The sequence below is a fragment of the Ictidomys tridecemlineatus genome, chromosome 12 (genome assembly GCF_052094955.1).
Source record: "Ictidomys tridecemlineatus isolate mIctTri1 chromosome 12, mIctTri1.hap1, whole genome shotgun sequence".
Lineage (NCBI taxonomy): Eukaryota > Metazoa > Chordata > Mammalia > Rodentia > Sciuridae > Ictidomys > Ictidomys tridecemlineatus.
In genome coordinates, this window is record NC_135488.1 from 44,180,048 (window position 1) to 44,196,242 (window position 16,195).

The 16,195-nt window shown below is 41.8% G+C and overlaps 1 protein-coding gene across 3 annotated transcripts in view; it reads right to left on the reverse strand.

Annotated features, from left to right (window-relative positions):
- Il18r1 (interleukin 18 receptor 1) overlaps positions 1-13,400 on the reverse strand; it is a 35,989-nt gene extending 22,589 nt beyond the window's left edge. For 2 of the 3 annotated variants that reach the window (XM_078028740.1, XM_078028742.1), the window contains exons 1-3: positions 12,610-12,742; positions 5,989-6,074; positions 2,290-2,533 (exon numbers count right to left, since the gene is read on the reverse strand). In XM_078028740.1, coding sequence (XP_077884866.1) covers positions 2,290-2,533; positions 5,989-6,046 — 302 coding nt within the window. In that variant the 5' untranslated portion in view covers positions 6,047-6,074; positions 12,610-12,742. Of the gene's footprint in view, positions 1-2,289; positions 2,534-5,988; positions 6,075-12,609; positions 12,743-13,132 lie in introns of those variants that run through there. The other variant, XM_078028741.1, reaches the window with a different exon arrangement.
- Positions 13,401-16,195: the final 2,795 nt, after the last annotated feature.

Below are 16,195 nucleotides of genomic sequence, written 5' to 3' on the forward strand. Positions count from 1 at the left end.
AGAGAGATTATTTCCAGGTCTCTCTGACCTGTTGCTTTTAAGGAACAGACATGTACCAGTTCTCATCATAGTAGATCATGCTCTTTACCTGTGTAGTCCACCTCCTAACACTCAGGAAACTGACAGAATGAGTGCTCTCTTCACCCGTGCAACATTACGCTGCAGACGTGGAAAGAAGCAACAGGCCACACTTGCTACAGAAGAACTGGAGGCTGATGGGAGGCCAACGGACCCACAGCCGTGGACTCTGACCCACTGCTAGGTGGGACCACTGACTGCACTCTGCCTCTGAGCTCCGCCTCTGGCCATGCACAGAAAGGGCTTAAAAGCCTGCAGTCCGCTCTCTGGGGGGACCTCGCCAAGCCCAACTTGCTGCTCATCAACTCAGGATCTAATTATTAGTTTTTCAAGTGTGCTTCTTGCTCTACCTTCATTTCTTTGACTCTTTCAGAGAAAATTCTTTCTTCTGGAAACCTTTCCTTCTTAATTGGTTTCCTCCTTAAAATATATTGGGACAGATCCCTGCAGGATTAAAGTATGGGTCCCCAGAAGCATTTGATTGTTAGTAAATGCAGTCCGTTAAGAATTAAGGGATTACAATTCCCATGGGAGAATTCCAAGTGGAGGGTCTGCACATTGAAAGCAGCTCCCACACCAAACTACAAAAGCTAATGCGCACCTGAGTAGGCACACACTTGTGCATGTACGTGCATGTACGTGCATGTACGTGCATGCACATGCACGCACATGCATGCACATGCACGTGCACGCACACACACACCTATAGTAAAACCAGGACGCTGCTTACTGATTGCTCTATGTTGAGCACCTCTATGTTTTCCACCATCCTAAGTGGCCTAAACAACTCACTCCCAGATAGAACCCAACCATCGTCACCCTATTGTGAAAGCTGCTTCTCCCCCATTGCTTACTCTCACGTTTTACTCATCAGTCTCCAACAACTTTCAAAGTTTGTCACCAAGGCCACTCTGAGCCACCCCTCTCCTCTCCAACCCCTGAGTTTCCATGCCTCTCTGACGTCATCTCTCTAGCTAATAACTCCACGTGGCTTCCTGTGGTGAGCTGTGTTCTCTGTACCCCATGTCACATCTCCACGTTGGTCACAGACAACGGGTTTGTCCCCTTGGTTTTGATGGTTCTGCCCTGTCCTTGTTCCTGTATTCAATCAGGGTTCGGAAGTGTTTGTTGTTCTCTTCCTCCACCCAATTTACAAGTACCGTCTTCAATCTTCCTTAACTTGCTCTGAAATATCCCGTCGTGACCCATTTTCTGCAATTATCTCTCTTTAAAAGGTCACATGAAATGTACTGACTTTTGAAAGAGCTCTGTAATTTCTTTATGACTCTTGGGAGTTTCTATGTATAAAAACAAAACAAAACAAAAAAAACCCATGACCTCATTTTGTGCAAAACCACAGGAGTGATACCGAGGTTTCACTGTGATATCTCACCCTGCTCTCAAAGACGGGGTGATAATTATCAGGACTCACTCCTGTGCAAAGAACGAGATTTCTAAAAGAACTCTGCTACATCTCACAGCACAATGACACCACTCAGCCAGCCCCGAGGTATTTTCTCAAATCTCTAGATAAAGGCATGCATACATGTGTATATGGGTACATGTATGTGTGCACATGTTTCTGTATGTTCCTGTCAACAGAACCAAGTCTAGTAACAGTGATTGACGTATTCAATATTCAATGGATTGCTCTTGTTTCAGAATAGTGGCATCTCTCCATTATTATTATCCTGGCATAATCTCAGGCTATAGCATGAGTACACTACAGAGCCCTGTCCCTGTTCCCCTTCATCACTGGCTCAGGGCTGTAGGATTTTGGTTGACTCTTGAACACACACCTCCTCCTCTAGCACCGCCACCTGGATCCCAGTGAGCCCTGAAAACTAGAGTACCATGTGTCGCCATCAATGCCATCCTCTCTGCCACCTGAAGATGCTACCCAGGAGACTGATCCTGTTCCCCCTTCTCTACACATCAATGTCATTATGAAGTCCTAGCCATTGATTTCACTTCATCGGGATATCAGGACCACAGGAGCATCTGACTTCTAAAACCGACCTTTACTCAGTCCACACTAATGAACAAGGATCCCTTAACAGGAAATCTTACCCAAGTCTTTATGATGACTAAGAAGAAAAAAAAAAGATTATTTTTTTCAATAATGAAATATTTATTTCATGTTAGATCTCTTTATAATCGAGTGGCTGAACGGTGGCCCAGAGGACTGTGAAGCAAAAAGATAATACTTACCCCATTTGGGAAAAATAAGAGCCCTGGTCTTCCAACTCTAGTGGCCAAAATTCCAAAGTGTTGTCGTACATAGTAATTCTGGGAGAGCTGCTTGGGTTCAGCTCGGTGCGTCCGTTCGACTTGCTGCTCTTGTACCATCGTACAGAGGTTTCCTCGTTTTCACTTGTGTGTGAAGAGGAGCAGTGTTTCAGAAAAAAGGGTTCCCCTTCCACCGCGCTAATATTGGGCCGTGAAAAACACGTTTCTAAAGATAAGTAAAAGAAAAGGGGGAAAACCAAAAACCAAATGAAGGAAGTAACTTTTTCTCTTGATGCGTTAGGTGAAGACGCAAAGGCTCCCAAGAAAGCTCTGAGAATTCTCAGGGTCACCGTCCCATGGATTCTTTATTTTTAGCCTCTGTCTTTTGAACACTATGAGGAATAAGACACTTTGCAGAAGACAAGGAAGACAAATCTTCCAATGGTTCCTCCTAAACAGGAAGGTGTGAGAACCTCACCTACCACAGCAAGAAGACAGACCTGACAAGTGCCATCTTTCAAAAGAAAATTTTGCACAAGACAACTGAAACCATAGGCCATGGTGTTGCCACACCTACCCACAAAGCATCCCTAGCCAGGAAGTCTCCATGCCAAAGGAAACAGATACCTAGAGACCTTCATCTGCATCCTCAGAAATCTCACCAAGCTTGTACCCAGCCGGCCAGTTGACCTGCCCATTTCCTGGGCAGGTGTGAGGATGGTTAAAGCTGCTTCCTGCAGCTTGAAGTGTGCATAGGGTTGTTATTTCTGTAGGTTACCATGGGGATAATCAAGAATTGATTAATATAGTATCACTCCAAATTCTGGTATCTGTCACTTCTGCTGTTTGGTCTCCTGTTCGGTCTCCCTCCTTCTTTCTCAATTCGCCCAGATTCTCTGGCCTTGGAATTTGGTCTGATTTGTTCAGAGGGTAGGTCTTCTTGCCACTCTTGTTGTACTCCTGGGAGTTCAAACCTGGCTTTAGTGGCCTTTTCTCATATCCTGTCCTCTGGTGGCTCCAAGGTGGTCTTCATCCACATTGAGAAAATGAGTATCTTTTAATCGAATGCAACTTTTCCCTGAGAACATGGACAAAATGCTCTCTGCAGCGACAGTTTATTTCTGAAAGCAACAGGCTGGTTTTAACTCAGTGTCGTTGACCACAGCATAAAGAGGAAGTGGCCCAAAGGGTAGAAGCACTCTTTGAAACCGTGGATATCAAGTCTATCTCAAAGTTCAAGAGTTAATGAGCATCAACCAGTTCTGTTTAGTGGTTGTCACATAATCTCTGTTTTACATTTCAGTACTTCAACGCAGAAGGTGTGATAAAAATATATACGAAACTCAAAATATGGCAAGCCATTGACAGTTCATTCGCTTTCCTGTATTAGAGTTTTGCATATGTGATAAAATGCAGAATCATATCAGATTTGCTCTTCTGAGTCTGAATTCTTCTGTACACCACTGTGTCTGTGACAGGCACCAGGTTGCTACATGCGGCAGGGATGTGTTCGTTTTTCATTGTTATGCAAGTTGTGTTACTATTTGACTGTTAATTCTATAAATTGAAAAATACTAAGAAATTGGGTTATTAGAGAAGTGTCTACAGGATATCTGGGTTATTCCATGTTTTCAAAGTTTTGATTAATATTTTAAAATGTTTGTGGACTCTTAATTAGAATAAGTTATACTCCATGTATGTATAATATGTCAAAAGACACTCTACTGTCATATATATCTAAAAGGAACAAAAAAGTTTTTAAATGCTTGTATAAATATGCCTGTGTTTTGATGAACATATGCACTCATTCCTCTTAGGAAATAGTTATCATTTGAAGAAATATAATGCTTGTTTGGAACAGTGTTTGTAGAAATGAGTGAAGTTCAGGTAAGCAGAGTTCAAGGTCTAAGAACAGTATTCCAATTTTTCCATGAGCAGGGTCTATGAATCCAGCAATCCCAATAACCTGTATCCTTTGGAACAGTCTTGAGTTTGGACAAGCATAAGATTTTGTCACCTGACTTCAACTAAGTTAAGTGACTTCTACAGGTAGAATAGTGCTATGTCTGCCCCCAGTTACCTGCTCATGGAAGGTCCTGTCCAACTACCTGAAAAGACAGGAAACTGGGACTCTGGCAACATGACACAGCAGATCTTAGAGTTGTGTTTGTGTTCTGAAACATCCTGTTATGGTTTGGATAAGAAGTGACCCCAAAAAAGCTCATGTTGGGCAATGCAACATGATAGACAATACGATTAATGTATGTACATTCCATGTATGTATTATATACAAAATGCATTCTACTGTCATGTATGACTAAAAATAAATAAATAAATAAATAAAAGTTAAAAAGAAAATGTCCAGAGGTGAAGTAATTAGAGCGTGAGAGCTATAATCTCACCAGAGGGTTAATCCTTTTTATGGATTAATAATTGGAAGGTCACTGTAGGCTTGGATGGTGGGGTTGCAGGAAGTAGGTCATTGAGGGCATGCTTTGGGGGAACATATTTTATCCCTTGCTTCTTTCTTCAGCCCAGAGTGGTGAAGTGGACTGAACCTCCAAAACCGTGCCCCCCCCCCCAAACAAACTTTTCCTCCCCTAAGTTGTTCTTGTCATGCATTTTAGTCACAGCAATGCAAAGCTGATGAACACGTTTCATAGTAACCGGGAGCAAGTTTGTTAGTGCATTTGAACAGAACATGGGATCCATGCACACACCTCTCCCTGCACCTTGCTTTTCCACTCAGTACTTTCTGACAGATTATTCTCGATCAGGAAGAGAATGTCTACTTTGTTCCTTTAGTGTTTGGAAAGTACTGCATTGTATGCCTTGGTGCCATCACAACAATAGAGGATCCATTTAAGTGACCATCCTCAAGACTGGACCTACGTTATTTGAAAGTATCTACTAACTCAGCTAGACCTTCAGCAATAATTTACCAACGTGGGTGCTCCCTTCTCCTAGACAATATATCCAGGCAAAGTCTCATATGTGCTCCCACTTTACCCTCCAAAGCCTGAGGGAAGACTTGCCATCCAATCATGGAACTCTTCTCCAAAGAATGGGGTTTCAGAATTCTTTTCAAAGAGGGTTGAGGCAGAGGGGACTTCCAAGTAATCGTTGTTCATAAGTTTAGAAATCGTATCCACCTAGAAACCTACTTGTCTCCCTCATCTAACCCGTCTCGTTCTTGTTTATTCTTTCTAGCCCCGATATTGTTTATACGTCTATAAGGTGCTTATTATTTCCTAAAGAATCAGATGAATCTTTGCATCCCTCTAAGGAACGAATTGTTGTGTACAAAACTTCCTAAAAAAAAAAATCCATAATAAAGATAGTTGCTTCCTCCTCAGTTTCAAATAACATGAACCAAAGTTTCTTCTCAAATGTAATTTATTTCAGGACACAAGTTTTTACAAGCTTGGAGAACTAAGTCCTTTAAAAAAAATATTATCACATGGATCTTTTTTACTTGATTCCATTGCTATGGATCTTTGATTCTTTACCTCAGAGACATCAAATAGTTGTCAACTTTCTAAAGTAGAATTTTAGATCAATACATTTTGGTAAACTCAGCATTTTTAGTAACCACCTCCACCCCCCCCAAAAAAAAAACAAGACAAAATCCTGACATTCCCCCTAGATGACTAACAAAGTATTTTTTTTTTCACAACTTACCTGAGTCGCGTGTAACCATAAGAAGCAAAAGAGTCAGGAATAATCCTCCACGATGCATGTTTAGGACTCTGTATCAAATCGTTTATCTGAAACAGAATAAGATAGCTTATGCCAAAAACTTAATAAAAACATACCTGTCTTAGGAAGGCTTTTAAAAAATCATGTGACAGCAGATGTTTAAACATAGCCCAGATATTTTCAAATCCCTTAAAGTAGTCACCAGTTCTCCGAAGTTCCAGCCATGGAGAACTAACGAAATGTCAAGGCAATTAATGTTGGCTTCCAGAAGAAATAGTTAACAATGCAACTTTCCTATTCAACAGAATTAGGCCTAAAATCAGTCTTTTAGGCCTGATCTACTAAGTCCTGCCTCCCAAGTCAAAGTTAAGGGCCACAGTATTTCTAAAAAATCTGCCATTTCATTAATGAACAAATTTGTGTCATGCCAAGACATGTACAGCAGTTGCATCTATGGGGAACATGTGTGTTGACACGTGCATGATCAAGTATGTGTGTTAGACAGGTTTATGTCAACTCCTGTTCACAGTTAAGGAGGTCTGTGTCTGTGTCTGCTATCAGCTGGCCCCATTGTTTTAGGTCTACGGTGAGCAAGCACATCTCCGTGGGGGACACGTTGGTGGAGTAAAAATGGTCACCTTATGACCAGGGAACAAACAAGAGAAAGGGAAAGTAGTCAGGGTCCCACTGTCCCCACAAGGGCACTCCCCCATGACCTAAAGGTCTCCTCCTAGGCCCTGCTTCCCAGTGTCCACCACCTCCCAAGCCACTTCTCGGGGATGAAGCGTTTAATACCCAGGCCTTTGGAGGGTGCATAAGAATTTGCTCATCCTGATTTGTAATTCAGTCTTCATTTGTGAGTTGAATGTTTAAAAATCCACCTTCCTTCTGAGAGCTGAGCCTATCATGCTTGTCCCGAAAGTCTGGCTCAGTATCCAGCACACAGCTCTCAGTGTCACTGAAGAACACGTGTGTGCGCTATGGCCGTGCATTCAAACTCATGTGCCCATGGGTGTTTATTGTAGGGAACAGAGACTTAAAGATCTCCTCTTTGAAACTGACCATGACCCAGTGTAACTGAGATCTGCATAGAACTTTCATCCTAGGACAACCTGACCCTTACCCTTCTAAATACAAAATTTAGAAAGAAGAATGTCAGCAAATTCTTCCTCAGTGGAGACCAGTCACCAAGTCCAACTATTTCATAAATAACCCTGTGTCCCTTGTTTACCCAAAACCCCGCTGCTTCCACCCCCGTGACCGACCAGGTGGAGGGAACACAATGTGATCTAAAGAGCTTAGTCTTACGGACACACAAACCCTAGCTGGCTGTCTAATTTGACCGAGGCCTGAAGAGCTGTCCAAGTTTGGGCAAGGTATTTGAAAGTCTTATAGCCTGTTTGCTTGTTATCAAAACGAAGCTAAAGAGGCTCACCTCCAGAGGTATTAGGTATTACATAATAAAGCCGTCTGATATTTATGAAGACTTTTGGGTACATGGTAGCCTCTCACCTAGAATAATGTTCCTTTTACCAACTTCCACTCACCTCCCATCCTAAACAAAAGGGGAGCTATTAATTCCTGAATCCTAGAAAAAGTTTAATAACGAAGCTGCTGAACTATTTATAACAATCCTTACCTATAACGCCATCCAACGTTTGGTGGAATTTCCAAGAGCTACACATCAGTAATGTAAAGGCGAAAGGAATCAATATGTATGGAAAGTACCCACTGTTCATAATTGAATTAGAACAGTTTTATGCTTGAAACTTCTTCCATTCCCCCCCACCAACACCTTTTATCATTAACTCTGTCTATTCTTGCATCTTGGGTAGAATGATAAGTGTTGTTTCCTTTATGTTATTTCTCTGGTGAAGGCTGACGTAACCTTGTAAAGGGCACCAATTTCTTTCTTTCGTTCTTTTTTTTAAGATTTGAGGTTTTTTAACAAGGTCTACAAATGGGTAAAATTATGAGATTCTGATTTTTTTCCCCCTGTCCTAGGATGTAAACCCAGGGGTACTTTGTCACTAAGCCACTTCCCCAGGCCCATTTTAATTTTTTTTTTTTTCTTGATACAGTGCCTCACTAAATTGCTAAGGCTGGCCTCACACTTGCAATTCTCCTGTCTCAGCCTCCAGAATCCCTGGGATTAGGGGTGTGTGCCACACACACACAAGTTATGAGATCCTGATTAGTTATTAGTTTCAATATGAAGCATGATAGGACCCTATTATACCAAAAATAGCTGATATTCACGAAGCTCTGTGTGTGTGGTTGTGTGTGCATTAAGCTTTGAATGTACTTGTTAAGCTGTAGGTATTAAATTAAGAGGTTAATATGTTATTAAACAATGAATTCATCTCCAGAAAAAGAACTATTCTGAGAAATGTCATTTATATACTATCAAGTATAAATAAAATAAATATAGGAGACTATAAATATTAAATTTCTGTTATGTAGGATTTTTTCAGTTTTTTTCTGATTTTTTGGTAACTGTTAAGTTTCTTCTTTCTTTAAATGTTTTTCTGATTTTTAAAGCAATATGTGCCTAACACAGAACATTTACAAAATGAAGACTAAAAGAAAGCAATATAAAATAATATTTTAGCATTTTAACTATTTTCTGTGTATTTTAAATAGTTAAAAGTATTTAATTAATTTCATATCTTGCATTTCCATTTAATATTATGCACTGAGCATTTTCCTGTATCAGGCTGTTCTCTTTGTTAACATCATTTTAATTGCCACCCCAAATTCCTTCTGATAGACATATGATTCTTTACAAGATGAATTACACTGTGAAATAACTCCATGACCATCCTCACGAGACCTGACTCTCGCATGTGACTCAGTGTTTTGGAGCGCAGCCTCTCGGACCTGCCGGGAAAGACTGGAATCTCCATTTTCTTTTACCAGTGATCGAGCCTCAGGCATGTCACTTATCCTCTCTCTGCCCCAATTTCTTTGTCCAAACAAGGAGACAGCAATACTTTCTATCTTAAGAGCTGACCATAAATTACATGCATTACTCTTGCAAATGACTGAAGAATAACAAACACCCACTTAAATGTCAGCTATTATTATTTGCATTTCTTATCATTTCCATGTTAGGATGTGAATGAACACAACATATTTGAGACATTGCCAATCATATTGTCCAGAAATGTTGCCATGATTCATATACCTTCCCTCACAGTGCAAGACGGTTTCCATCCACCACACCTGGAAAAGCACTGGGCAGTCTCATGTTTTAAAATGAACCAGGTAGTCAATATGGAAAGATGGTACCTGTTGGCTTTGTTATAAATGAGGTCAATTTTAACCATGTGCTATGAGATATTTTATTTCTATGATTATGAACTCTTTCTTCACATCCATTGCTCAGTTCTCAGATGTTGAGTGTTTTGTCCAATTTGTTTAGTTTGCTTTTAATTCCTCTTTTGATGTGCTAATAAATGGAAGATTATATATTGAGGGCATGAAACTTTTTTTGTTTTTGCTTTGTGACTTTTCTATTACTTTCAAATATAGATGATTCCTCTTCTCACAGTTGTAAAGCAGATGATTATATTTATTTTCTTCATTTTTATGGCTTAATTTTTTAATTTAAATTTTTAAAAAATTCACTGGATTAATTTTTGTGGTTAGCATGAAGATAGGGTCTAATTAATCTTACTTTTCCAAAATAGCCAAGATTAATTATCTATCATTAATTCAGTAGTCCTATCTTTCCATTAAAGTTTGTTGCTAGCAGGTTATAATGCATAGGTCCTGAGGACTCTGTGGAAAATCTAGCACAGCATGCTTGCTCAAGTTCAAATATATGTCTATGGGGGCGCGCACGCGCGCGCGCACACACACACACACACACACACACACACACACACTCTCCATTGTCTTCTCTCCCTTTGTTTTTCTATTTATAGTAATTATCACTAACTGACATTTTTACATTATGTCTGCTTAATGATTATTTGCTGAATTAATTAATGCGTTAAATTCTTAAAATATTTAGAGTTTGGAGTTCATGTGATCATCTGATTCATTAGCATATTGCCCTGATTTTCTACTTTTTAAATCATGACATCTTGAAAAGAATGTTTTAACCTCAATGATGTCCAGGGTGCTATATCTCAACTGGAACTTTTAAAAATAATAAAAAAGCTAGGACTCTACCCACCTGTCTGGAAATTCCCTGTCTGTATAGCCTGGGAATCCTGAGTCACCAAAACTCCCCAGGTGATTCTAATGCCAAGCCAAGGACAAGAGCCACTGATTTACTGGACTTATTCATATACTTAAAGAAGTAAAATGTAATATGTCATATATATATATATATATATATATATATGTATATATATATGTACATATATATTCATTTAATAAAACATACATTATATCTTGAATAATAAATACATTAAGTGAATGTATACATATATCTAATGTTTTATTTAAGTATAAAATAAATGTATGTGCACCTCTGTATATGTGTGTATATAAAGAATACTCATACACTTATCTGAATCATCTAATGTCATGAAATTTTTTCTAAATTAAAAAGATAATTTCTCTTTCAAAAATTGTGAGACCTAGGGAGAAGATCATTACAAACATTTCTGTCCCACAAGGCCATGCAGAACAAGGCCCTTTCCAGGGTATCTGGTCATCTCCTAAGCTGCTGGTTCTGCCCAGCCACCCTTGTTTATTGACCCCACCCCCACCCTGAAGAAACTGACCATTCTCTAGAATAAAATATTTCACAGAAACCCGTAAATGTCAGGCCATTAAAAAATTTATCTAATGAGGTTCCTGAGACTCATGGAAGTGAGTCTAGATTAAAGCTAGTTTCACTGACTTATGCAGAAATAAATGTGCATTGCCTTGCTACCACCCATTCTCATTAGCAAAACATATAATTGAGTTCCTCTTAAGATAAACTGCCTTGACAAAAACCATAACATCAGTGTTTTTTTGTTTTGTTTTTTGTTTTTTTTACATAGCAGATTAACTTGGGCCCTCACACATGCTAGGCAAGAGCTCTACCACTGAACTCCACCTGCAGCTCACCAGGGATTTTTTTTCCCCTCAGGTAATTCTTTCTCTCCAGGGTGCAATGCATGGGGTTTCACTCCATTTGCAAGGTGATAAAACAACCAAAGAAAAAAGAAAAAAAAAATATCTTAGAAAACTGCATGCACTTCACTCAAAGGAACAAAGAATCTATGTGGAATTGGGTTTCCCTCTATAAGGCAAGGAAAATCATAGCCACCTCATAGTTTTTGTCCCACAATTATCTGTTACTGTTCTTTTCATGCTTTTCCCTAAATCTCCCCGCTCCTCCCAGCCACTAGGAAACTATAGTCCTTGCAATGTGGCTCAAAGGCTAGCTTCTCAAGGAAGCTGATTATTACTGCCCACACAGGCACAGCCTTGTCCAAGCTCATCTGAGAGGACATTTCCATTCTTCCAGAACCAGCCTTCTCCCCCTGGTCAGGTCCCGGAGGGCAGAACCTGCCTTTCTATACTGTGTGCCCAGACCAGCAAATGCAACTCCCCAAATTTGCACCTCTCAGTCTACCCAAGCTGTGGGGTTGAGAGGAGTGCCCTAGGTCCCAGAAGTGTGTGTGGCATAGAATATGTTTGCAGAGGTCCCAAGAATAGAGCAAGGGAAGTTGGTGAAATTATTACAGTATTCTCTGATCCCTGCCCCTGACTGACCTTTTCCAGCCATTAACTGTTCTGATAACTGGGATACAACCTGCTAGGTGTTCTGACTTCTGGAGGCCCCACAGATTAAAGATAGAGCTTTGGAACCAGGAACATTCGATGTGAAACTAGGGTCTATACTTCATAGCTGTGGAACAGACTGCCTTTAGAATAAGGGCCACTTCCTAATAACTGTGTTTCTACAACCTGTATTTCCTCAAACTGTGAGTGGAGGCAGAAGGAAGAGATCTCTCCCCCCCACTCAGAGGGGCTAGGAACTGGAGACTGGCATGTTTCTGACTTACAAAGCCTACCTATATACATAATATCTGTACATTTCCTGCCTTTTGTCACACTCTGCCTTCTTGTCTTTTATAAAATCTTTCCATGTCCCTAAATCCCCCAAAGATGGATATTTTGAGTCAGAAAGTTTTTCTCCATCTTCCTCAAAGCTGGCTTTGAATAAACCATTCCCTTGCCAATCTACCTCCAGAATTTCCAGGGAGGAACAACCAGCTATAAACTCATTCCCTTGAATAAAAAGTTGGATGCCCTTGGATAAATTGCTAAATCTCTTTGTGCTTGCATCCCCCTCCCTTTTATTAAATGTGATAATACCTCCTCCTTCATTTCACCCCTGAAAGGCTTACGTGCCTACAACAAGAGTTTTCTATACTGTGTCAGGCACACAGTAAGTGCTGAAGAAACGATAACTATTGTCATCACTTAGTTCAGCTGTTCTCGTCTCTGGGAAAAGAATCGGCCATGTTTTCACTTCTAAAAATCGTACTATCAGTGAGAGTTGATGATGCTGTGTCACCAATTATTCTCAGGCGCGCGCGCGGGCGCACACAACCGGGACTTCGCATTCATGGCCCGGGCGCCCGTCCTTACCTTCCAAGGGGTGTCTCTGAGGCTGGGGCGCGGGGGTTTGTCCCTCTTTCGCACGGATTCTGGACCGCGAGGCGGCATCCAAAACTCAGGTGAGAAAAGGTGATACCCGGAGGAGCTCCCGGCAACTGTGAAACTGGAGGAGGCGCGGCCGCAGGGCGGGACAGAGAGAGAGAGAGAGAGAGAGAGAGGTCATCGGGGAGGGTAATCCGGGGCGGGGAGGGGACACCGGTCAAAGGTGAAAAAAGGAAAGCGCCCCGCGGCTCCTGGCGGTGAAACCCGGCTGGAGCAGGCTGCAGGTGGGCGCGGCCCGTGGGAAGATCCCAGATCCCGGGAGCGCTCCGGGGGGGCAGCGGGTCACGCTGTCCGCCGTGGGATGCTCCCAGGGATGGAGGCGCCCAGGCTGGAGGCGCCCACTCTCAGGAGCGACCCCGGTTTGCGGGGTGTCGGGTCAGGTGTGGGCTGCGTGCTTCTGGCAGCGAGACCGGGGACGGTTCCTCTGCGCAGGTGCCCGCCGGCGACTTACCGGAGCCGTGGGATCCCTGGGGCGACGGGCGCAGCGGGAAAATCCTGGTCGCTTGCGTCCAGGCCCTGGGAACCGCCCCGGCCTCCACGCAGGGGTGACCTTCGACTCCAGCGACCCAGGGCAGCGGTGGTGCCACCTGCAGAGTCAGGAGTCGGCGCGCCCCTCCCGCTTTTGCGCACCCTGGAGGCCGCCAGGCGCAACAGCCAGACTAGCTGCAGGAGCCGGGACACCTGGACCCCAGCGCTGTGTCCCCATTTAAGAGGAAGAGGCTGGGGGAGGATCGGAGAGAGGAAGCGTTACCCGCAGCCTCCCCAGGAACCTGGCTTAGATCCTCCCCACCACCCCCACCCCCGCCTCCCCAGGACCGGTTTCCTCCCGCCTGAGAAATAGACAAATGATGGGGAAAAAATGAAATTTATGTACTTTGCTCAAACTGGGAGGAAGCGGCTAGACTGCTTCTCCTCCAGCCCCACAGAAACGCTTCCAATGTAAAGAAACAAAATCCAGGCCATACACATGTGTGGATGAGTTAGAAAACGTATCAGTCACAATTTCCTGGGCATTTGGCCTCAGATTGAGGGAGTTTTAATTCTGAGTAAGGAAATCCAGGAGCTCTCTGTTTCAGAAGGACAACAGAGGAGTCCCCAAGCCACTGAAGGCTCCCTGAGCCAAACAGGTGGAGGGGTCATTATTTTAGGAACTCAGGTCAAACTCCAGGCATTGCCTGGCATGAGGGATGGGAATTCCCTACTGGAGAATAATCTAGAGGGGTGCAGAGTTGTTGACTTAAGATTTTAAGTTGTTCAAAAGAAAGGAGGCCAGAGGAGAATAGTGCTTCTAGATACCTGTGGTATCCACAATATATAAATAATGTCTATACATCCACCATATAAAAAGAATCAGCATAATTTAAATAGGGCAAAGACTTTACCTTCACTGAATAAGATACACTTGTGACCAATAAGAGCGTGAAAAAGATGTAACACCATTAATTGTCAGAGAACTGCAGAAATAAGACAACCGTGAGATTCATTGACCACTAAAATACCCGTCACTGGTGAGGCACTAGATCACCAGAGCTCACATTCACTAGAGGAAATTTTAAATGCAATCATTAGTTGGCAAAGCAATTTGTCAGTTTCTTAAAAAGTTAAACATACAATTACCCCTGTCATTGCTTCTAAGTACTAAACAAAAAGAAGTTAAAAAAAAATATGCCCATAAGAATGTCCATGGGAACCATATTATAATAGCCATTAATGGGAAATAGCCCATCAAGTCTCTCAACAAGAAAATGACTAAGCAAACTCTTATATAGCTATACAATGCAACACTGCTCAGCAATATAAAGAAACAAACTATTAACTGATGCAAAATATGGATAAATCTTTTAAAAAATGTTATTTTATAGAAGAAGCCAGACCAAACATCACATAAGCATGTTGATGTGAATGTGGAGGTCTGTCAAGTGTGAACATTGTTGACCTCAGGGGAAGGAAAGGAATGGACTGGGAAATGTCACAATGAAACTTCCTGGGGTGACACGCATTTCTATTTTGTTTGGGGTGCTAACCACACAAGTGTGGTTCAGCTGTCAAAACTCACTGACCTGAATACCTAGGGTATATGTTCTATGAGTACAAACTTGACTCAATTTAAAACAGTTCTTTATGTTTTTTATAATCCACAGACATTTTCGCCACAATCAGATGGTTGACACCCAATCAGTTTGGGCTGAGTTTCTTTTATTTATGCTACTTTGTGTGAATCTACGAGTCCTGTCACACAGAGCAAGAAACTGACTGAGGTTACAGGTGGTGCTGGCAGGAGAATCCAGGTATGCAGCAGGTTCCTGACCTCCCTGTGAGCAGGCAACTTGGAATTAGGAGCCCCTGGAACTCAGAAAGCCCTTAGGGGTCATTTTTTCTATCTTCTCATTTTGTCAGCTGCAGAAACTGAGCCCCAAAGAGCTTAGGTGACTTGGGAAATGGTGTGTAAACTTAGGAAAGTGTATGAGAAAGCAAAGAACTCAGCAGTGTCAACTTCCCCGAAGCCAGCCCTCTCTGGGATCTCTGAATTGCTTTCTCTTCCCACCACGTTTCCACAGTAGGCTTCCAGCTCCGTAAGAACAGGCACAGAGGGTGCTTCCCTCCTTTCTCAGCCTTCCTTTCTCGCCCTTCCCAAGGAGGTACTCTGCACACATACAGAAAATGTCGATATTTGTTGAATGTTTGCAAAGGAGCTCATAACATAGAGGCCGGAGACACATTCAAGATTAAGAAATATGGGGCAAGTTGAAAACAGATGTATCACAGAACCAAGTGAGAGATCATCACCAATTGTCTGTTAAGAATCCTATATATCTAAGGTAGAAAGATCCCAAAAACCTGAGGTACAGAGGGAAATAAAATCGGTCTCAAAATTTCCCGCGTCCATACACCAAAAAAAACACACCTATCATTTTAGATGGGTGAGGAAGCAGGGATAAAGGTATATCTATTCCCAATAATGAGACGGCAGAGAATTTACTGTTTAGGAATCTTCATTGAGAGGTGTCACGGAACATAATCAGCATTACAAGAAGTACAGGGAGGCTTCATAATTACAACTGTCACCATGGATGGAATTCTTGTGGCAATGCTAATATATGTTTTTACTATTACCACAGAAACCAAAATGTTTGACATTATTACATTTATTTCACCTAAGGCAACTAAGTTTCAATGAAGTTAAGGAAATTCCTCATGGTCATATTCCTGGTGGATCCCAAACAGATAATGATTTGTTCATTTTAAGTTCTATGATGTGAACAAGTCAGATATGCAGCATCTAGTTTTTTTGGTAATGCAATAAAATCAGATGTTGCCACAAAAAAGTACAGTAATCTAGCAAAATACTAATGCAGAATGTCCAGCTAAGTTTGAATTTCAGATCAACTTCAGATGAAATTTCAGCCTCTGAATTCAACTTTAACTGCTGTTCTGTGTTTTATCTGGCAACCTAATCTCAAGGTACAGGTTAAGAGTACAGAGTACCTAGGAAGAAGAGTAACTCTATATACTT